Source organism: Ceratotherium simum, chromosome 8, assembly GCF_057802395.1.
Source record: "Ceratotherium simum simum isolate JZ-2026a chromosome 8, ASM5780239v1, whole genome shotgun sequence".
Lineage (NCBI taxonomy): Eukaryota > Metazoa > Chordata > Mammalia > Perissodactyla > Rhinocerotidae > Ceratotherium > Ceratotherium simum.
In genome coordinates this window covers 68,104,007-68,127,340 of record NC_141907.1, presented here as the reverse complement: position 1 = coordinate 68,127,340, position 23,334 = coordinate 68,104,007, and the positions used below count along the sequence as shown (strand labels likewise).

At 43.6% G+C, this 23,334-nt stretch overlaps 1 protein-coding gene across 2 annotated transcripts in view; it reads left to right on the top strand.

Moving 5' to 3' along the window:
• Positions 1-2,655: 2,655 nt before the first annotated feature.
• HPSE (heparanase) overlaps positions 2,656-23,334 on the top strand; it is a 34,382-nt gene continuing 13,703 nt past the window's right edge. The window contains exons 1-5 of one of the 2 annotated variants that reach the window (XM_087434523.1): positions 2,656-2,926; positions 15,135-15,280; positions 17,001-17,126; positions 21,509-21,682; positions 22,995-23,163. In XM_087434523.1, the coding sequence (XP_087290649.1) occupies positions 2,700-2,926; positions 15,135-15,280; positions 17,001-17,126; positions 21,509-21,682; positions 22,995-23,163 (842 nt within the window). In that variant the 5' untranslated portion in view covers positions 2,656-2,699. The remainder of the gene's footprint in view (positions 2,927-15,134; positions 15,281-17,000; positions 17,127-21,508; positions 21,683-22,994; positions 23,164-23,334) is intronic. The other variant, XM_004430901.3, reaches the window with a different exon arrangement.

The window sequence follows — 23,334 nt, the reverse complement described above, 5'->3', positions numbered from 1 at the left end:
TAACCCAATAACTCAAAACAACATAGTGTATGTATACTATTTACACAGCCTGGAGGGAACCCAAATGCCTAACAGACTTCCCTGTACATTAGGAAAATCTTAATTTTCTAGATAGACAAGTGAAAGATTCTTATTTTCTGAAGACACCCTGAAATCAGCCTGTTGTCTTACAACTGTTTGTAGCTGTTGACCAAGTAAACCTTGTGTGAGTCCCTAAAAGCCCAATGCCACCACTGAAATCAATCCAAAGGCCATGTGGAAATGATACCACTTTATAGTTATTAAATGATTCACGTGAACTGTCCTGGTGCATTTGAAGATTTTTATTTCTAAATCATTATCGTCACATACTTTGTGAGTCGCCACATCTGGGTGATGTAGTAGAAAAATCTCTGGACTTGGAATCAGAAGCTCAGTCTAAATCTACTTTACAAGTTATTGTGAAGATTAAATGAAGCAATAACCGTAATAAAAATTCATCTGTTGAACACCTACTTCATATTCCATATGGAGCTAGATGTGTTATATATATTAAATCAATTAATTCTCAAAAAAAGCACTGTGCAACATGCATTATTACCCCCACTTTACAGATGAGGACATTGAGGCTCTGGGAGGTTGAAAAACTGGCCCAAGATCCCATAAAGTGTCTCTGAAATGACAATTTCTATCAATTTTACCACATGTTCCTCTCTCCTATGTGCCATATGTTCCTCCTATCCGGCTCAATGGATCAAACCAGCTTAAATCCAGGAGCCAGAAACTCATTGCTCTCAACCAGCAGATCATCATGTGTGCAAATCGCTTTTCTTCACTTCCTCATTTGTGTTTTCCCAATTTCTATATTAGTAACTCACATGTAGACCACACGGGCCAGCATCTCAGGGTGTCACGAGGATACACTGTTTAGAAAACTCGCAGTGATCCATTTTTCAAATCACCCAAATACTCCAAAGAAACTGGTGTGACTTTTGCCCCACGACGGCAGGGGCACGGGGCGGGGTGTAGCATCGATGTCAAGACGATGTCAAGACGAAGGTAGGAGAAGAGCCGAGGCTTCTGCTTTTCCACCTCGGTGTCTGCCTCCCTGTGATCTCCTGGGGGCTTGGTTTTTATACATGAATATTTTTTCTGATGCATAATTGTAGGACATAAACCTGATTCAGGTTGCAAAATAGTAACTGATACACACAAAATCTCCAAACTGTAACTCAACTAACTATATATTTAACTTTTAAGTTGCTTAAGAATAGACAGATCTATGCAAATTGGATATAAATTTCAAAACAATCCATTTTTATTTATTGTTTTATCAGTGGTGCAATCGAAGGGGAAAACTCTAAGAGTTTTTGTGTCATTTGCTTACTCAACAAATATTTATTGGATGCCTACGAAGTGCCAATCACGGTGCCGCAAGCCTCAGTGAGTGCAGTGGACAAGATAAACCCCATCTCTGCTTTCACAGAGTTTATAATCCAGCGGAAGAGGCCAGTGTGGAGCAACATTCACAATACTAACAATCGTGGTAAGTTCTAGCAAGTTCAGGATGCTGTGAGAGTGTGTCATGGGAGACTTCAGTTGCCTGGAGAGTCAGGCAAACCTTCTTTGAGGAAGTCACATTTCAGCTGAGACAGGCTGCCATCTGCTCGGGGTTGTGTAACTGCCTTCACATCCCAATTCTGACACCTGGACATAACTTCTCAGAGCGTGGGTCCTCATGTGCAAAATGAGGATAATACGCACTTGGCAGAGTTGTGAATAAGAGAATACAGATAAAGCACCTCTTATGGTATGAGGCATATGGTAAGCCCTAAGTGCATGGTGCTTGTTATAATTATATATCAATGTAGGCATCAAAGGAAAACTGGAGAAGAGTTTGGTCAACAGCTAAAGATAAACGTACAGAGGGGAAATTTGGCAAAGGCTCCAAATTCAAAGGTTAGTCACTACCCCACACTTGTATGGAGGCTTCCTGTCTGAGTTTCGGATGTTGGACCACCTAATACTTTAAGGCCCTGCTAAGTTCTGTTTTCCCGAGAAGTTAATAAGGAATTTTTGGAGGTTGATCTCTTTCTAGCTGTAGGTTAGCCAATGCCCAGGTCAGATTTTTCAGGCGAAAGTAACATGCCTGGGAAACAGGTCTTTGGCCAGAGGACACACCGTTAATCAAATTTTGGCAGGCTCAAGCGACAAGTAGGTGTTTATAAAACAGATGGGGGGTGGGGGGGAGGGAAGCGACGAATGCTCAGCTGGAGGCTTTAGTTGAGGGTCAAAAGACCTGGCGCCCCCCGGATGGGACCTGGAAGAGGGAAACGCTGATGTTCCCGCCAGTGCGCACAGGACCTTGTGCTTCGGGAAGCCGGGTCCGGGACGCCCAGCGCTCCTCCGCGGGCGCTCCTTCCCTAGGCTTCCTGGGCGCTTGGATCCTGGCCATGTCCGCACCCTTCAAATGGGTGTGGGTGATTTCGTAAGTGGACATGACCGCCACCAAAGCTAAGCGCCCAAGGAAGGAGGAGTGCAGGGGGGTGGCGGGGCGGGGAGAAGAGGGAGCAGTGGGAGGGATGCAAGGCAGGAGTGGGAGGGGTGAGGAGGAGCGACAGCGGGGAGGAGAGGAGAAAAGGGCGCTGCGGTGCGGCGGGAGGAAGCGCGCGAGGTCGCCGCGCCGCCGCTCGCGGCGGGGGCAGCCAGGTGAGCCCGAGATGCCGCTGCGCTTGAAGCCAGGGCTGCCGCTGCCGCCGCCCCTGCTGCTGCTGCTGGGGCCGCTCGCTCCCTTCTCCCCGCGCGCCCTGGCGGGACCCGCGCAGGCTGACCCCGTGGAGCTGGACTTCTCCACCGAGCGGCCGGTGCACCTGGTGAGCCCCGCCTTCCTGTCCTTCACCATCGACGCCAACCTGGCCACGGACCCGCGGTTCCTCACCTTCCTGGGGTAAGCGCCGGTGTCCGGGTCCCTCTCCCGTCTCCTGGCCTCCTGACACCCACGTCCGCCCCGCCACCACTCTCTTCTCTTTTGCCTTTCTAAGCAGCCACCCCCAAACCACTCTTTCCCGCCGTCATTCATTCACCAAGTGTTGCCTGAGCGCCAACTAAGGGCCGGGTTTTAGGGGGAAATTTGGAAAAGAAACTTGAATTTGCTCCATAGTGTAGGACAAGTAAGATCGTGGACCAGGCTTCTGTCTCTGAAGCTCATATATTTATATAATTTATAGATACTTTTAAATAAACTTTTAAAGAGCAGTTTTAGGTTCACAGCAAAGATGAGCACAAAGTACAGAGATTTCCCATGTTACATTCTTTTTATTAAAAAATCTATAAATGTTTACTAAATGAAACCTGGAAGACTATTGCAGTGACTTACAGAGCCTTAATAAAGAGACACCTCTCCAAAATGAGGCTGCAAAATGTGGCACTGCTTTATCAGCTGGAATTTTTTTCTCACCTGAGAAAGACTGAACCTGGTGCTGGTTCCCGACGGCCTGCCCCTTGGGTGCAGGCTGATCTCAAGACAGAGAGCTGCAGGGACAGTCCCAGGTCATCTAGGCCACTCATCCAGGTCATGAGAGCCTCCAGAGAGGCCACACCTCAACCAGCCCGGACAGCTGGGAATCTCCCATTGCCCAACACCTCCAAGCTGTCCTTCCTCCACCCACACCGTCAGCAGCCATTGCTCATTTCAGTCATTTATTCTGCAAATAAGAGCAGGCAGCCTAATGGTTACGAGATTGGCAGTCAGACCGCCCTGGCTTGATCCTCAACCCTGCCAAAGCTGGGTGGCTTGGTTTTTACAGGTTGCTTGGCAACTCCAAGCCTCAATTTCCTCACCAGTAGAATGGAACTTCTAAAACCTCCCTGTAGGATTGTTACAAGGATTTGATAAGATAATTAAGTAAGTACTTAGCACAGTGTTTGACTTAGAGTGTTCAAAATTTAAGCTAATTGCTTCTTCCTGGAAAATGGTGAGTATTTGCTAACCATTCACCAATTCTCTGTGTGTCTCTTTTGATCATAATTAACCTCCATCTTTCCCCCTGTGGCAGGAGAGGGAGAATTTCCTGATGGCGGGGAGGCCCCACTTTTCCTTCTTTCCCTTAGGGGTAGGAAGCTGATACTAGGCAGCAGCTGGTTGGGAGACAGAAAGATTACTCTGGAGAAATGCTGAACTACAGGGCTTCATATCTGAGGACCCCAGGCCCAGCTTGGGAGGCGGGGCAGGGAGGATGATAGGGGAAGAGAGGGTGGGAGGTGACTTACTGAAAACCAAGGGATTAAGGAAATGACCACTTACTGAAATGCAGGAACTCAAGTCTGCTGCTGCTGCTGCAGCTAGCATATGTGTCAAGGAAGGGCATTCGGGGATTCCTTGGAGAAACAGTACCAAAAGAACAAACCTACAGCATGACTTTTGGGCTCCAGGCCTGATCACCCTGCAGTCAAGCTAATTAATTGACTAGCACCACCCCCCCAAAACACACACAGACTTCCCAGTCTGCAGTTCAGTGAGGGTATCCCTTTGCCTCTTCTTAAACACGTCTCTATTCCCCATAGCGCTCTTTCTTCTCCTCTGGCCCCTACCTTTTTATTAAAGGCTGGAGGATTATGAAAACCAAAAGAGCACAGCATGCCATAGATAAAACTGGTTTTTTGTTGTTGTTTACAAAACACAGGGTATTCCCATTCATGCAGTTTTCTCTCCAGGGCTAGCTCCTGACCACTCCAGGGCCCTTCCCTGAGCAGAGGCTGTCTTCCTTGCCTACTCCGGAGAAGCACCTGCAAGCACATCCACACTAGCCCCAGCTGTGTCCTCAAAGACTGCAGCTCAAAGAGGCAGGAGCTCCCTCTCCGTCTCATCTAAGACCTGGCTTCTGAATTAGGGTCTGAGGGTCCATCTCCCCAGGATGGTTAGCACGGTGCCCAGAGCGGCCTGGCCATCTCAGGAGACAAAACATTTAGCTTCTGTATCAGAAGACAACACTTAGCTTAATATCTGTCCACAAAAGCAGAGGGTGAGATGGGCATTGCTTTATTACAGTTCCTCAAAAGTGAGGATGCTGGGCCGGCCCATGGCTTAGCGGTTAAGTGCACGCGCTCCACTACTGGTGGCCTGGGTTCGGATCCCGGGCGCGCACCGAAGCACCACCTCCCCGGCCATGCTGAGGCCGCGTCCCACATACAGCAACTAGAAGGATGTGCAACTATGACATACAACTATCTACTGGGGCTTTGGGGTGGGGGGAAGGAGGAGTATTGGCAATAGATGTTAGCTCAGAGCCGCTCTTCTTCAGCAAAAAGAGGAGGATTAGCATGGATGTTAGCTCAGGGCTGATCTTCCTCACCAAAAAAAAAAGTGAGGACGCTTGGGCGAAGATGGCAAGAGCTGAGCAGGTGACAGCTGAAGTAGTAAGGAGGAGAGGACAATAAAAATAGCTGACACTATTGAGCCCTTGTCATATGCCAGGCCCTGTTGTAAGCACCTCCTAGGTATTAATTCATTTAGTCCTTGCTACAAAACGATGAGGTGAGTACTATTATTATCCTCATTTTAAAAATGAAGAAATTGAGGCTCAGGGAGATTCAGTCACTTGCCCATGGTCAGCCGGCTATTACATGAAGGAGCAGAGTCTGAACCCAGACGCTAATTGCAGAGACAACAGTACACAAAAAGGAAGCAAAGCAGTTCACATTTTTTAAAGGAAACAGGGTAGGGTGTGGTAGAAGTAGATTGTCTGGAAACAAATTGAGAAGATTGATATCCTAATGAAATAAGCAGTGATGTAAGAGGGGAAGAATCAGGTACTTCAGGTCCTTCAGAAGACGCCTGAGCAAATTCAGTCAGATGGCATGGGGCTGGTTTCCCAGGATGGCAAACACGTGTGTTTTCACATTTGCAGTTAGGGAACATAGACTACCCAGAAGCCAATGATAGAACAATCTAGAATTGGAAAAGAAGGTCTTTTTAGTTTGTCCTCTTCCCAGAGGTAACTAAGCAACCACCCAGTCAAAAACTTTCTAAGCCCAAGTACGCGGGCCCTCAAAGATGGGAGGGTTGAGGCCAGCGCTGCTCAACAGAAATATGTGAGCCTCAAGGGCAAGCTACATATGTAATTTTAAATTTTCTAGTAGCATGTTAAAAAAGGTAAAAAGAAACAGGTGAAATTAATTTTAATAATATATTTTAACACAGAATATCCAAAGTGTTATCATTTCAACATGTAATCAAATAAAAATATTAATGAGATATTTTACATTCCTTTTCGAACAAGTCTTCAAAATCTGGTGTATATTTTATACTCGCAGCACATCTCAACTCGGATTAGCTACGTTTCGAGTGCTCAACAGCCACACGTGGCTACTGGTTGCCATCTTGGACATTGTAGTCCACGTTCCCGTCCAGCACGGTTCACTAACACAGGGGAAAAGAGCGGAGCGCTGAGTCAGGGGCAGAGGTTGTCAGTACTACAGAGCAGAAACGTGGCGCCCAACAGCAATAGCAGTAATAATGCGGTTGTGCTTGCTTTTCATCAGGATTTGCTTGTCTTCAGCAAAGTTCATATCTTTTTACCAATTCGATAAATATTTATTAATAAGAACTTTGAATAGTTAGATTCCTGCATCTTCATTGAGAAAGTTGCTTTTCATACTTGGAAAAGCACTCATTATCAATGCCAAGTCCGCCAATGTTGGAAAGAACCACAGGCCCCCTGTGTGCCTGTTGCTGACAGCAGTAACCACGGCCCAAGAGAAGCAGAGAGCAGAACGATCACAAGCTGTAGACTCGCATTTTCTGACTCCTGAGAAGTGCCCTCCCCCTGACTGAGAGCTCATTGTTCCCTCCCCTCCCAAACCTTCCACTGTGCTCCTTGGAGCCCTTTGATGGTAACCCTGGCCCATCCTCCTCATAGAATATTCCTGACACCTCCTTGCCCTAGCTAAAACTTGGTTCTTCTCTGAAGACCCAAGGAGAGAGGGAGAAGCTGCGCATTATCCCACACTGCAGCCCTTTCCCTGGTCCCAGTGCAGCTTCTGGACCATTGCCCACTAGTTTGCCCACTAGTTTGAACTCTGGACTGCTGTAGTTCGAATTCCTTTTGGCTTGTTACCTTGGGAGAATTACTTAGCCTCCTTTTGTTCATGTTCCTTGTCTGTAAAATGAGGATAATAATGACACCTACCTCACTGGGTTGTTTTGGGATTAAATGAAATAATCTCTGCAAAGGGCCTGAAACACTCAATTTGGACTAGCCTGATGCATGTTAGAGGCGATGGTCACGACTCCACTGTGGTGTTCACTGCCTCCACATCTGGCTCTCACCCTATGCTCCTTGTTGCTGCGCTCTGCTCCCCTCTTACTCCTCCTTACTGATTGAAGACTGACACTGGGAAAAAAAAAAAAAAAGGAAGAAAAGGGGCCGGCCCCATGGCTTAGCAGTTGGGTGCACGCGCTCCGCTACTGGTGGCCCGGGTTCGGATCCTAGGCGCGCACTGGCGTACCACTTCTCCGGCCATGCTGAGGCCGTGTCCCACATACAGCAAGTAGAAGGATGGGCAACTGTGACATACAACTATCTACTGGGGCTTTGGGGAGAAAAAAGGAAACAAAAAAAAAAAAGAAGACTGGCACTGATCTCACCGTTTCCTCTACACTCCCACGTCCCACCATCATCCTAGATGACTTCAAGTCCACTTGAATAAACTGTCTCCCAATTTCTTCACACCCACATTTTTAAATAATCTTCACTCAGTGCTTTACTGAAACTAGCTTGCACCAACTTGGAAATGTGCCTCTCACCCCAACTCTGCATTCAGTGACATCAACACTGGTATCTTGAAATCAGTCTTGATGGGAATATTTACACCATGGAAACTAGTAAACACTAAAAACAGGGCACTTTTTTTTAGGGAGCCAGCTTACTAGCACACACTGCTTCACTGCATTTCAGCCCCCTAATGCCTTTGCCATGGCTTGACTCTTGTCATCACTAAGAACCTTTCAACATCTGAAATCTTAAATTAAAACCTCCCATTCTTGGACGACACTCCTTACCCTCTTAGCTCTTTCATTCTGTGGATCCCACCACAACCATTTTAAGTACCTCCACTGAGCAGTGTCCTCCTCTCTTTACTTCTTCCTTTTCAGATTTGGGCTTCTCGATTCATCACATGAATCATTCTTGTGATAATATCCCCAAACTCCTGCTCCATTGTTCTTCCTGCTAAAACCCAAACCTAGCTTAGTCCTATATTTTCCCTCTTCCAAATCTGTATAGTGGCCATAAAGTCCAGAAATATTGTATCTAATCCTGAGTTGTAATGCATATTAATAAACCACTTTTATGTATTTGCCTCTGCTTCTAGTCTTAGTGGCCACCCTGTATAGCTGGGCTATTAAGTTCTCAGAGGCGGAGAGGAATCTTCCAGCCACATGGATTGGTGTTGCCCTATAAATTCTTGGCCTCCAGACTTGGACCTTAGTGCTACCACTTAACTCTTCACCTCCCTGCCTCTCTCATCCTCCACTCCCTTCAAAACTCTGATTCTCCACCTCATCACTGTTAGCCTATGACCGCGTTTCTGTTCCCTAAAGAAAATGCAGTCACTAGACAGGAACTTGCTTTTCTTCCTGCGTCAGACCTGCAGACACACCATGACTATGTCCACCTTTCTTCCTTTCTCTCTTCTCAGGCCAGTTCTTCTAGCTCTGCTCTGGAGCCTGCCCCTCCTGCCTCCTCAAGGACTTTGCTCTAATAACCATCTCTTCTCTTTCCTGTATCTGTAACCTCTCCCTTTTTATTGGCTCCTTCCTCCTGGCATATACACATCCTCTAGTCTTTCCCACCTCAAACACCTCCCTGCACGTGTGAGAAACACTGCCCTGTTTCTTTCCTCCCCTTTGCAGCCTTCCTTACTGCCCATTCCTTCCTCGTGTCACTAAAATCAATCTCTCCAACGTCATCAATGACCTTCTTGTATTGCAAAATCCTATGAACACCATTCCATCCTTATTTGTTCTCTGTTATGGGTTGAATCTCTGAGTGTGCCCATAAAATCCATATTTTGAAGTCCTAATCCCTAATACCTCAGAGTAGGAGCTTATTTGGAAATAGGGTCATTGTAGATGTAATTAGTAAAGATTAGATCACCCCGGAATGGAAAGGGCTCTAATCCAATATGACTGATGTTCTTGTAAAAAGGGGAAATTTGGAGACAGACATGACACAGAGAGGATGCCATGTGAAAATTAAAGTTATGCTGCTACAAGGAACCACTAGAAGTTAGGAGAGAGGCCTGGAACAGATCCTTCACTAGTACCTTCAGAGGGAGCACGGGCTTGCCAACACCTGATTTCAGATTTCTAGCCTCCAGAACTGTCAGACAATAAATTTCTGTTGGTTAAGCCAACCAGTTTGTGGTACTTTGTGACTGCAGCCCTGGGAAACTAATACAGTCTTCTGGAAGCATTTGGCAAGGTTGACAATCGAAATACTTTCTCATTTCTTCAGTTCTGCATCACCTCTGTTTCTGGGGGTTTATTCTACCTCTCTGACAGTTCTTCTTCATCTCTTTCTCTAGCTTGTCTTAAATGTTGATGTTCCTCAGACTTCCGAGCCAGGCCTTCTTTTCGCTTCACATAATCTCCTGAGCGGTCTCACCCACTTCCGTGGCTTGCTCATGCAGTGGTGTGCTGGGAAATGTTTCACAACTGGCTCTCTGGGAGGAGGGGAGGCTGATTTATGTTTTCTTTCTGATTTCTGTGGTATAAATAACCCCACCACGGCTGATTTCAAACTGCCAAAGTTTAACAACTGGTTCTCAAGATTTAACAGCTGGCTCTCACGAGCTGGCACGAGCCGGGACAAGCTGGCCCCCACACACCTCTGCTTTTGTGTCAGAGATAAGCAGCTTATTTTTACACATAAGGTAAAATAAAAATACCTGCGGACTTTTCTTCCTCCTAACAAACTGCTCCGGAAATGGAATATCTGCGACTGCTCTTCTGTGGCTTTTGCTATTTCCGTGTCGCCGTGGTGGTATGGTAGATTTTTTTCCCTTTCTCTTTCCTGCATTTGATACAGAGCCTGTATCTTTGATCAATTTTTGTTTATGACATGTTTTGCAGCTGTTTTAAATCTGGCTTTTGTCGGAAGTCAGCAATATTGTACTCTCAAAACAAGAAACTATTCCGTTGCAAAGGAGACAAACAAAAAGGTCCTTAATACCAATACTTTGAAGCATGTGATTCCTTCTACTTGGCAGGAGCCATAGCATTGGGTTTTAATTTTTTTGGGGGGTGGGGTGGAGATTGGCCCTGAGCTAACCTCCGTTGCCAGTCTCTCTCTTTTTGCTGAGTAAGATTAGCCCTGAGCTAACATCTGTGCCCATCTTCCTCCATTTTTTTTTTAAATAATTTTATTTATTTATTTATTTTTCCCCCAAAGCCCCAGTAGATAGTTGTATGTCATAGCTGCACATCCTTCTAGTTGCTGTATGTGGGACGCGGCCTCAGCATGGCCGGAGAAGCAGTGCGTCGTGCGTGCCCGGGATCTGAACCGGGCCGCCAGTAGCTGAGCACGCACACTTAACGGCTAAGCCACTGGCCGGCCCCTTTCCTCCATTTTGTATGTAGGACGCCTCCACAGCATGGCCTGATAAGCGGTGCATAGGTCCGAGCCTGGGATCCAAACCCAGGGACCCCAATGGGAAGCGGGGCGGGTGACCTTACCCACTACACCACTGGGCCGGCCCCCGCATTGGGTTTTAATTTTGTTCAGAAAACAGTCTTTGTTTGGCCCCACTTGCCGTTTCATCAGGCCGGACTCGACTTTTCCTTCACTTAACAGATATTTATTAAGCACCAGCTATGGGGGGTACTTACCTAGATGCTTATCTAGGCACTGAGGCGATTCTGATGAGCCGGACAGATGAGGTCCCTGCTCTCACAGTGCTTACATCAGGAGCCGGGACTGGGATAGACAGGAAACCAAGGAAACAAATGAGGAAACTAATTTCAGAGTGGTGAACGCCATGAAGAAAAAACAGGCAGGGTAATGTGAGCGAGAGTGACCCAAGGTGGTATAGTCACTACCTCTGGGAACCAGGCTCTTGTTCTCAGGCATCTGACCTAGACCGTGCGCAGATGCACATCTCACGATACCACAGCTCCTTCTGCCTGGTACTAGTTTTCCCTTCATTTCCTGGAGAGCACCCATTTCTCACCCTTTGCAGTTGCTTACAAATACCAGCTACACAAATCTAAATGAGCTTCTTCTATCATCAAACAATCAAAATGCCAAGGACCAGAGTCAGTGCCTGGCCAAAGGCAGTGGAACAGGGCCAGTCTGGAGTGAGTCTGAGGAAGTTCCTTCTATCAGTTTTGGGGCTGTGTCTCCAAACCATGGGCTAGGAGTTCCTAGTCACTGACTTTTAGACTCTCCACTCTATACCTTGCCTGGATGTGTCTCCTGAGCTTCAAACACACATGGCCAATGGCCTGATGGAAACATGTTTCTTGGTGTTCCATTGGCATCTTAAATTCTACAGAACTGAGCCTTTCCTCCACCTTCATCCCCATCTCCAATCTATCACCTGTTCTTCATCTCAGCAAATGATATTACCATCTTCCAAGATGCTTCCCAGGAATAATCCTTGACTCTTTTCCAACATTCAGTTAAACACCAAATCTAGCATTTCTACCTCCACATGTGTCTTGAATTTATCCATCTCTGTTCACCCCCACTGCTGTTACCTTACCTCAGCCCATCACTTTCTGTCTACATTAACATGACCACAGTATTAGTCCTTCTAGTCAGTTATTTACACTGCAGCCTGAGATTCTTTTCTAAAGTGAAAGTCTGGTGAGGTCACTCCACTGCTTTGAATCATTCCATGGCTCCTCGTTGCCCTCATATAAAGTTGGAACTCCTGGACATGATGGCTTACAGGCCCTCCATGATATTGTTCTGCTTACCTCTCCAGTCTGTCCTCTCCCAGCAACTATCTGCCCTCAGTCTCTAGGCTCTAGCCACACTCGTCAGCTCTTCAGTGGTGCCATATTCTCATCTACCTCTAGTCTTTGCCCAGACTTTTCCCTACACCTGGAACACTCCCTTCAATCCCACCTCACTATCTTTGGTCTGGATAAGATTTATTCCTTTTTTTTTTTTATAATTATTTTTTTATTATAATTTTTTTTTAAATTTTATTTATTTATTTTTTTCCCCAAAGTCCCAGTAGATAGTTGTACATCATAGTTGCACATCCTTCTAGTTGCTGTATGTGGGACGCGGCCTCAGCATGGCCAGAGAAACGGCGCATCAGTGCGCGCCAGGGATCCAAACCTGGGCCGCCAGCAGTGGAGCGCGCGCACTTAACCGCTAAGCCACGGGGCCGGCCCAGATTTCTTCCTTTTGAATGTCTAATGGTGAAGCCGCTTCCCCTGGAAAACCTCTAACCACTCCCAACCCCCAGCCCAGAGTCTGAGTTAGGACTCCCTTTGTGTGTTCTCATAGCATTGTTTTGGAATTGCCTGTTTACTTGTTCGTATATATCACTAACTATTAATTATATGGGAACAGCAGCTGTCTCTGTCTGCTTGCCGTTATATCCCCAGCAACCAGCATACTGCCTGGCATGAGTGGGCCTGCACTGAATATTTATTGAATAAATTAATGAATGGCTATGTCTCCTTTAAGTAAATCTTGGTTTCTTCACCTATTCTTAAAAAACAGAAACACACACATACAAAACCACCTTGTACAAATTAAAATATCATGTGTTTATTTATGGAAAACTTGTAAAATACAGAAAAGCAATAGAAAAGAGTCTACCATGCACCTTAGCACATAATAATGACCACTGTTATCTGCTTCTATATATATTATTTTCATTGTTGAAATCACACTATGATGTCTACAGTTTGTTCATTTTATTGTGACAAAATATACCAAACATAATATTTACCATTTTGACCATTTTAAAGTGTGTCGTTCACTGGCATTAAGGACATTCACATTGTTGTTCAACCATCACCACCATCCATCTTAGAACTTTTTCGTCTTCCCAAACCAAAACTCTGTACCCATTAAACAATAACACTCTATCCCCCTCCCAGCAGTTTATTTTTATTTGGGTTTGTAGCAAAGTAGAAATGGCTTTCTTCTGAATCCTTACTTAGTCCAAGTTAGTATTTCCATTTGTTTTCCAGTGGTTTTGAGGATCCCACAGCAGATGCCATCCTTCCTAGGGTCCCTTGGTGCTCAGGTATCTCAGTCAGGGTGGGCTCCAGATTGGTACCTTTCTGAGGTCTCACTTTGTGCTGCATTTCCTCGTGCCAGGACCCACAATACATTTAGGGCCCCACAAAAATATTTTAAGTTCTTTTAAGATCCAAAGAAAATGAACTTTTAGGTCAAAATGTTTTAATATATAATATTAACATATTTGTCTGTATAAATTTCATCATAAAATATAATTTAAAAATTTTTTTTTATAAAGGAAGAGGTTCATGAAGCCAAAAGTGCCTAGGAACTACAGTAAAAAACTCTCAAGTTACAAACAAACAAACAAAAAATGGTGAGGAGAGGGCCGGCCCGTGGCTTAGCGGTTGGGTGCGCGCGCTCCGCTGCTGGCGGCCCAGGTTTGGATCCCAGGCGCGCGCCGACGCACCACTTCTCCGGCCGTGCTGAGGCCGCGTCCCACGTCCAGCAACTAGAAGGATGTGAAACGATGATGTACAACTACCTACTGGGGCTTTGGGGGAAAATAAATAAATAAATAAAAATTATTAAAAAAAAAGAAAAAAAATGGTGAGGAGGAATTGCTGAAGTTTTTAATGCAGGAGACTTGTCCTTTGGTCAATTTCCATCTTTTAATTTCTCTCTCCTACGCAGAAATAAAGAAATCTTTCAAAAATTTTACACAGCACTATACAGAGTTAAGCAGGAGCACATCTTAAAATTTTAAATTTTAGGTCAGGCCTTTAATTCCTGAGAGGTTAAGAAGTATTGGCAATAGATGTTTAGAACTATTGGCAATAGTCCTCCTGGAATGATTTTCCTATTTGAAATAAACCACATGTCAACTAATTAATTGAGCCATTCCAAGAATGATACGGCATTGGTTTTGTGTTTTAAAAGCATTCCAGGGCCGGCCCCGTGGCTTAGCAGCTAAGTGCGCGCGCTCTGCTGCTGGCGGCCCGGGTTCAGATCCCGGGTGCGCACTGATACACCGCTTCTCTGGCCATGCTGAGGCCGTGTCCCACATACAGCAACTAGAAGGATGTGCAGCTATGACATACAACTATCTACTGGGGCTTTGGGGGGAAAAATAAATAAATAAAAAAAAAAATCTTTAAAAGCATTCCAGGGAGCCGTGTGGCCAGGGTCACATGTGTGAGGCTTCAGAAATGTGTGACAGGTGTCCCTTCACCGGGGTCTTCTGTTTTCTTAGTTTTATTTACTTAAATACTCATGGCGTCTTCATGTTTCAGAGAGAAGGGATTGTAAATCATTTTAATTCCATCCTATACTATTTGGTACCATTCTGAGCACATAATAGGCCCCAATGAGGAGCATTTCTGGCTTAAGGATATATACATTTAGAATTGCTCACATTGGAAGTGTCAGTGATAGAAATTAGAATCTTAGATAATTCTAAGTCATTTGACTTAAATATGAAAGGATAGTTTTCATTGCGAGAGGAGGTTAGGGAGAAGAGGAGGAATCCTAAGTCATTTTGAACTTCTCTGGGAACATAAATTTTTGAAGACAATCTATTTTTTAAAGAAACACAAAGTCATCTTTCCTGTAGTTTCCACTCTCCTATCTGTTTTCCTCCATCAATCATAAAAGGTTATGAGTTTTTTAAAAAGTACTCAATACTATCCTACTTGTCAAACTGAAATATCAGCTTTTGCCTGAGTTAGAGCTCCAAGTTGCCTTCAGGTGCCTAGAAGAGCAACCTTACAATTATAGAAAGATTAAGATTGAGACAATTCCCCCCATTATAGCACTATGACTGATCCCTCCAAGGCCTGTACAGCTAGATAGTAAGAAATAGGTCCACCAGGAGAGAAGGGAGTAAACATGTTTGGCTGGATTTTCTTGGAAAAAATAATTTTAATTTCTTGCTTGTCTTCCTAACAGTTCTCCAAAGCTTCGTACTTTGGCCAGGGGCCTGTCTCCTGCGTACCTGAGATTTGGCGGCACCAAGACGGACTTTCTAATTTTTGATCCCAAGAAGGAACCAACATTTGAGGAGAGAAGTTACTGGCAATCCCAAGTCAACCAGGGTGAAATTTTTAAAGATTAACCGTATATTTTAATTAACTTGAGTCAGTCACAAGCCTTCTCCAAGAAGTGTTATTGCTCACATCTAACAATTAATAAGAGATTAAGGGCTCCCAACTGATCCGTGGAGACACCTACACAAAAGGAGGATGCAGTGGGCAGGTTTCCTCCCCATGACGTTTTCATAAATCTGAGACGTCACAACAAAAGGTGTGCTGGGCATAACTGAGAGTTAATTGTGCTGTAACTAGAACAATGATTGTAGCTGAAAAACAGAGCTGTTAGAGGGAGCATGTGGGTAGAAATGCATCAAACTGAAGAGAGTATTTCCAGCTGAAGACACAACAATGGATTGAAGACCATTTATTCCAGAAATAGAATGTGGATAAAAGGTATAACAAGGGGACATGGAGATGTGCTCCGCTTTTAAGAATGGATTTTAAGACAATTTATCGGGCAGTGGTTCTCAAGCTTTATTGACTATATACATAGTCACCTAGGGTGAGTTTGAATATTTGGATTCCTGGGCTCCAACTTTCATTTATGAGTTTAGCAAGCTCATCAGGTGATTCTGATATTGGAAATCTGTGGGCTTCCCCTGAGAGACCTGCCCTAGGAGCCACGAAGATTTGCCCTGTCTTTCATAAGCACTATACAGACATCAAATGGAAGTTAAATCATTACCTTAACAATTATTAAAAATATCGGATACATCATTGAATTATAAAAATATATGTATAATGTATATATTAATGAATAATATTTCATATATTACATATTTTCCTTCTGTTTATTTTCTTCAGTTAGGAAGTGTTTAGAAGAATTAATCAGTAATTGGGCCAAAATTGATAGAATAATAATTGGGAAAAATGGAAAAAAAACAGGAGAGTTCTCTTGCAAGAACACATTGGAATAGTTTATGTTTAGACTTGGCCCTTCCCCACCAGCCATATGTGTTCAAAAGGTCTCAAAAGTTTAGGCAGGAAACTTTCCTTTGCTCATTAATTTGTTTCATCCTGTTGGGGAAGGGGGAAGGCCACTGGGATTATCCAAGTGCCTCTCAAACATCCTGTGTGAGCACAGAGATGGATGAGGCTCCAGCTGCCAGAAAGCCAGAATGTACAGCTTGCCAGAAAGGAAGTCACGGGCGGGTCAGCCAGCCCTGGCAACAAGCGCCCAGCAGCCCTGCTGCCTTGTGATAAAGAAGCACAGTCTGCCTGACAGGATAGTGGATTTTTCCAAGTGCACATGCTATGGTCTCAGAAGCTTTGATGATACCAAATTTGGAGGGAAAAAAGTCAACGTTTCCTGTCCTACCATTATGACAAGAGGAAATCACCACAAAGCAGATATAGACCATGTAAAACAAATTTTTATGTATTTTGAAAGTGAACTGTAAGAGAATTGAGCTATGTTTTCTTCAGTGAGGTTCTCTAGTAATTTCAGGTTTCTGAGAAACCTTCTGAAATGTTAAATAACTTGAAGCTATGTCCAGTGTGTCTGTATCCAGTGAATGTCCAATGTTTCTTAGGAAACCTGCCCTTCGGTTGTTTTTTTGTGGTGAATGGTTAGCCAGCAAATATGACATGTGTAGCAGAATATATCTTTCTCTGATGTCATACCTAATAACCAGAAACTTAGTTATTCTGCTTTAGTCCCATAAATAGCTAACTAAATAAATGTATGAAAAGAGATTCTCTAAGTTATTTCTTCCATTTGCAGATGTTTGCAAGTCTGGATCCATCCCTTCTGATGTGGAGAAGAGCTTACGGTTGGAATGGCCCTTCCAGGAGCAATTGCTCCTCAGAAACCAGTATCAGAAAAAGTGGAAGGACAGCACCTACTCAAGTAAGAAATGAACGGCACCATGCAGGTGTCCCGGCCCCAGAATATCTGGATAGCCTTGAACTTGGGCTTGAGTCTAATAAGCCCTTCAACAGTTGTATAAAGCTGCATAATACTCAAATGTTATCAAGAGTTAATGGGAAATCTTGAATCCAAAACTTCTGTTTTTTCTTTTTTTCACCTGACTTTGCCTACTAGCCATGGAGTGAAATACAGAAATCATTCATTCATGAGCTAATAATGACCTTTACTGCTCTGAAGTACTGGGAAGTCAAGGAAGACATGGATACATGCCTGGTGTAAAAGTAAAATGCAAAAGTATAGAGAGTAAAATGTGAAAACCATCCACACCTCGTTGTCCATTCAGTTTCTCCTCCCAGAAATAAGCCCTATTCTGAGTCGGTGGATCATTAGGCAGGGGAATCCTGGGTCGTACCAGACAGTCTGGGCCATCAAGCAACTTTCTCTTTTTCTTTCCTTTGTGGCTTTGTAAACATAGGACTAGCTCAGCTAACCAGGAATTTATTTGCATTCACTGAAACACTTTTTCAGCCTTCAAAATGGGATGATGCTGTCATGCATGTCTTTAAAACAACTGAAACAAGCAATCTTTATTTAACTAAGAAATATATTTTTATCTGAAACTTGGGCATTTTATACTCAGCTAAGGGATGATGTTGCTCCAGATCCCAGTTAAGGAAATAACCTGCTCAGACAGTCTACGACTGTCTTCTTTTGACTTTTGAAAAATAAATTATCTTGCAGTTAATTTGGGTTTGTCTATTTTTTTTTTTTTTTTTGGTGAGGAAGATCAGCCCTGAGCTAACATCCATGCTAATCCTCCTCTTTTTGCTGAGGAAGACCAGCTCTGAGCTAACATCTATTGCTCATCCTCCTCCTTTTTTTTCCCTTTTTCTCCCCAAAGCCCCAGTAGATAGTTGTATGGCATAGTTGCACATCCTTCTAGTTGCTGTATGTGGGACACGGCCTCAGCATGGCCGGAGAAGCGGTGCGTTGGTGCGCGCCCGGGATCTGAACCTGGGCCACCAGTAGCAGAGCGCGCACACTTAACCACTAAGCCACGGGGCCGGCCCCTGTCTATGTTTTTAAAGGAAATGTCCTTTAAGGAATAAAGGAATCTGCTGTGTTTAGTCTGGGCACCTACTCATTATAGTAACCAGCATCTCAGAAGCAGAGAGGTGTTTCCGCACATTGTTCTACATCCATGGCTGAGGTTAGGAATGTCAGAGTAACTTGTGGTGGCATTATATGATGGAAGAGATAGCAAAAATCTGTTATAGCAAGGACACATTAATTGCTTAGTTAGTGACCTGCACCCTTAAAACAGATGTCCTAGAAGATAGAGTTAAGTTTTCTAAGGACAGAACCCATGGAATGGTGTGTTTCACTTCAGTAGAAGATGACAAAACCATTTGTCATGAGACTATAAACTCACACTGTAAACCTGTTTGGGCAGGAAGAGGAAGCAATGTTACAGGTGTAATTCTGGGTGTGACTGCAGAAAGGACTCCCTTATTAGCATAATCATATTTAATGAGCTAACTCTTTGCTCTCCTTCCCCACCTTTCTTCCTCGTCACCCTGGTCCTCCACTGCCAACACCCACTCCCACGCTGGATGCTGAACACACTAACATAAACATACACAGTTTAGGGCCGGCCCCGTGGCTTAGCGGTTAAGTGCGTGCGCTCCGCTGCCGGCGGCCCGGGTTCGGATCCCGGGTGCGCACTGAGGCACCACTCCTCCAGCCATGCTGAGGCCGCGTCCCACATACAGCAACTAGAAGGATGTGCAGCTATGACAGACAACTATGTACTGGGGCTTTGGGGGAAAAATAAATAAATAAAATCTTAAAAAAAAAAAAAAAACAAAAAAAACATACACAGTTTAATGCCAGGAAGAGTCAGCGCCAGCTTTTAATGTCATTTAGTTTATCTTTATCCCAGGGATCTTTCTACTCTCCCATACAGTAAGAGATAAGAAATTGGATAATGATTGGGAATTGGATAATTAGCTGTGAGTTTTCTTGTTGTTCTTATTTTGAGAAGCGAGTAGGCTGGATAGGTTTTTTTTAAAAAGTGGATTTGAACTCAGAAATATACAGCCCTTATTCTAGGAGGTGTTACTGATTATATTATAGGGGGTGTATAATAGAATTTCAAGCTACATAAATTCCAAGTGCATTTGGAAAAATGAAGAAACAGAGGAAGAGTTGAATAAATACTTGAATGCAAACATTCCATGTTTTTTGAAATGCCTTTGTAAAGGGGCTGGGCAATAACGGTGCTTTATATCTGTAAGGGTTTTTCATGGTTTATAAAGGGTTTTCATGTGTCGTTTCAACCTCTATCTTGTGAGGTAGGAGCATGATGGTGCTGGTTCCAGGATTGAAGATCTGCAGCTGAGGCTCATGAGGGGTACAGGGGTCACCTTGATCTGTAAGTGGGAGAGTGGGATCTGGAGCTCAGGTCTCATGATTCCTGATCCAGCACACTTTGTACAATACAATTTTGCAATATGTAAGCCTAAAATATAGTTGTGACTAAGGCAGTCAAGTCACCCCTTTATAACAGGCCCTAGTAATGCCACTGCCACCCGATGAGTATGTGATGTTGGGCAGAGCACTTCATTTCTTTGGGTGTCAGTTTCTTCCTAGAAAAATGAGGGTGGAGGTTTGGGGAGGACTCAGTAATCTCAAAGGCTCTGCGCTGTCCCCACTGTGGCTCAAGACCCAGTGGAATGCTGGGCCGAGGACTCCGGAGCTTTTCAAACCCTAATGCCTGTAGCTTCTTGATGATCGGCAGTAGTTTTGTGGACGTGGGTGACACTACAACAGCTTGCTAGAGTGGTTTCTGGCCCCCAGCCTTGGTCGGCAGTATTAAATCTGGGGTTTCACTGCTGTAGTGATCCAGGCAATTCAGGGTGAAGACTTGGGAACAAAACAAAAACAAAGCCACTTTGAAGGAGAAAGGGTATAAGTTTGCCAGATAGATAGATAGAGGTTTATTTTACACTAGGAGAGTTCCAGAGTGAATTTCTGTTTAACAAAAGACTCAAAATATACATGAAAATCAAAAAGACTTATGCATATGATAACTGATTTAAAGATGACACTCAGGGGCCAGCCCCGTGGCGTAGCGGTTAAGTGCTCGTGCTCCGCTGCTGGTGGCCCGGGTTCGGATCCCTGGCGCGCACCAATGCACCGCTTGTCAGGCCATGCTGTGGCGGTGTCCCATATAAAGTAGAGGAAAATGGGCACAGATGTTAGCCCAGGGCCAGTCTTCCTCAGCAAAAAGAAGAGGATTGGCATGGATGTTAGCTCAGGGCTGATCTTCCTTACAAAAAAAAAAAACCAAAAAAAAGATGACACTCAATATTATATCGTTGCCACTCTCAAAAAGTGATTATAGACTAGCTAATGGTTTAAAGAGCTTAGTTCAGAAGTTCCCAAACTTTTATGGCACTTTAGTAGACTCAGTAGTTTTTTTCACAGCATACCTAGCCCAAAAAAATACCTAAGAGTTTCAATTACTAAGTTGTTATTAGGTTATTAGGTCCAAACAACCTGAGAGTAATAGTCTCGTCGTGTCCAACAGATATTGATGTGTTTCCCTTGCAAATTTAAAAGATCCTGCACTGCCACTGTGAGCAGGGCTGCCCAGTTAAATTTGAATTTCAGATAAATGACTTTTTTTGTTTATAATATTGCATAGGACATACACTAAAAATTATTCATTATTTATCTGAAGTTCAAATTTAACTAGATGTCATGTATTTTTATTTACTGAATGTGACAACCGTGTCAGTGAATTCACTGTGTCTCTCCGGGGTGTCTTGGCCCATAATTTCAAAACCACAACCCTGTAGCCCTAGGCCAATTTTTTAACATAAAATTCTACTTATTTTAAATTAATAAATCACATACATGAATTTTTCAAAAATTTGTTTTAAATATAATTAATTTACCAAAATATTTTGTACCTGAGTTTGTGAGTAGAGACATTTAGATTATGAAGAATGTGGGTTATGCTGACTAATGACGGTCTGGCCTGTACATGTTGAGCACTGAACCATACAGTGTAGTTTCCCCAATTCACCTGAAGTCACTTGGACAAAATCTGAGTGCCAGACCAAACTTCTGGTACCTTCCACGGGACTTGATTCAACAGCTGAAGCAAATGAAGTCACATTGATTTGTTTTTAATTTGTCAGTACAATTTTTTGTCTCATTCATAATTATAGCCACTCATTAGGAATTCCTTTTATTTAATAACAGAAATAGTAATTCATTATGAAGAGCAAATCTGGAGGCTTCCATCACCATGGTGCCAACCTAACCCTTAAATTGCAACATTTTTCCTTTAGGAAGCTCAGTAGATATGCTCTATACCTTTGCAAATTGCTCCGGACTGGACTTGATCTTTGGTCTAAATGCATTACTGCGAACAGCAGATTTGCGGTGGAACAGTTCTAACGCTCAGCTGCTCCTGGACTACTGCTCTTCCAAGAGTTATAACATTTCTTGGGAACTAGGCAATGGTAAGTGCGCCTGGGAACATTTCATTAATAAGGAGATTCCCCTTTGGCATAGTTTGTTCCTATTTATGACATTCTTTTTAGTATTAGCAAATAGACTTCTGTCTCTGCACGTTTGTGCCAGTGCTCAACAATGCAACTTTTGGAATTGCTTATGGCAGAAAACTCCTTTATATATCCCAGAACCTATTGCTAATCCTGGATTATGTTACATTTGAGCTGAGAACAACTAGTTGGAACCAGCGACTTCCACAGCTCCCAGGCAGGTTCCCTTGAGATTTTCAGGGTCACTTAAACCTATTATGGTTGGCAGGCTCCACTCAGCAAAACTGTAAAGCGGGCAGTTTGCTTTTACCCTTCCATTCCTTTCTCTATTTCTCAACTTGTCTGTTAATCTCAGTACCCCCATCCCAACCCCCATGATACGCTCAAGCTGGAAGTCCCTGCTATAGAATCCTACTGAGGTCAATTTCCTGATTGTCTCCTTCTTTACTCTTTTTTTGCAAGGAATTTATAAATTCTAACTAAAGTACTAATGATTAGCCACATTCACTCACATTCACACTCACATTCTCACTCACATTTACGCATAGCTGGATGCTGAACAACTTTCTACAGCAACCCTGTGAATAATAGGTCATCTGAACCCATCCTTACCCATTTCTATACATCCCTCCTTCCCTATTTCTCTGCCTTACCCCTCCCCAGCTCCTTCCACTCCTCAGAGTAAGATAAACCAGTGATGTCAGCATGTTTCCTTCTTCCTTGGGCCCCAATTTGCAAAGAGGTCTGGTTTCCAGGGTGAAGGGGAAGGGAGCAGGGAAGAGCCTGTGCGAGGTGTATTTGGGAGGTAGATTGGACGCTTTCTGTGCCTCCCTCCCATCTCTTCAGCTTTGCTACTTCCAGGCTCATCTGCTCAGATCATTTGTGAGTAAACATTCTAAATAAAGCTTTTCATGGTGTTGTAGAAATTAGTTTTTAAAAGTCTTCCCTCCATCCAACTTTTTTCTTTTTTTTAAAAGCAAATTAGGTTATCAAATACTGGATATAGACTATTTCCCAAATCCATTCATTTAATATCCCTCTTATGAACTTCAAATTGTTTTAATACCCCCTCATACCTCAGTTATATAATTTAAATTTTTGTTTCTCTGGAATATATTCTTTATAACTAGGAGTTTTATTTTTCTTGACTTTAGATTCTGGGTTTTTATAATTTGGAAATGTTTTGTGGCTTTTATATGCTGCTGTTATGTTTACCTTTAAATAAAAAATTTCCAGGCAAATGATTATTTTGAGAATTGCTGTTTTGCAGAACCTAACAGTTTCTGGAAGAAGGCTGGTATTTTCATCGATGGATTACAGTTAGGAGAAGATTTTATTGAGTTGCATAAACTTCTAGGAAAATTCACTTTCAAAAATGCAAAACTCTATGGTCCTGATGTTGGCCAGCCTCGAGGAAAGACAGTTAAGATGCTGAGGAGGTAAGAGCTGGAAGAAGCAGAACCACTCTTCTTAAAAATAAATTTCTCTCTAGGGGAGAATCCTCAACAGTCCACATGTTATTAAAACAATTTGCTGCCTGACCGGATGGTTTACCAAAAGAGGAAACATTGACTGGCTCAGAATACCAAGGATTTTGGGACAAATGGCAC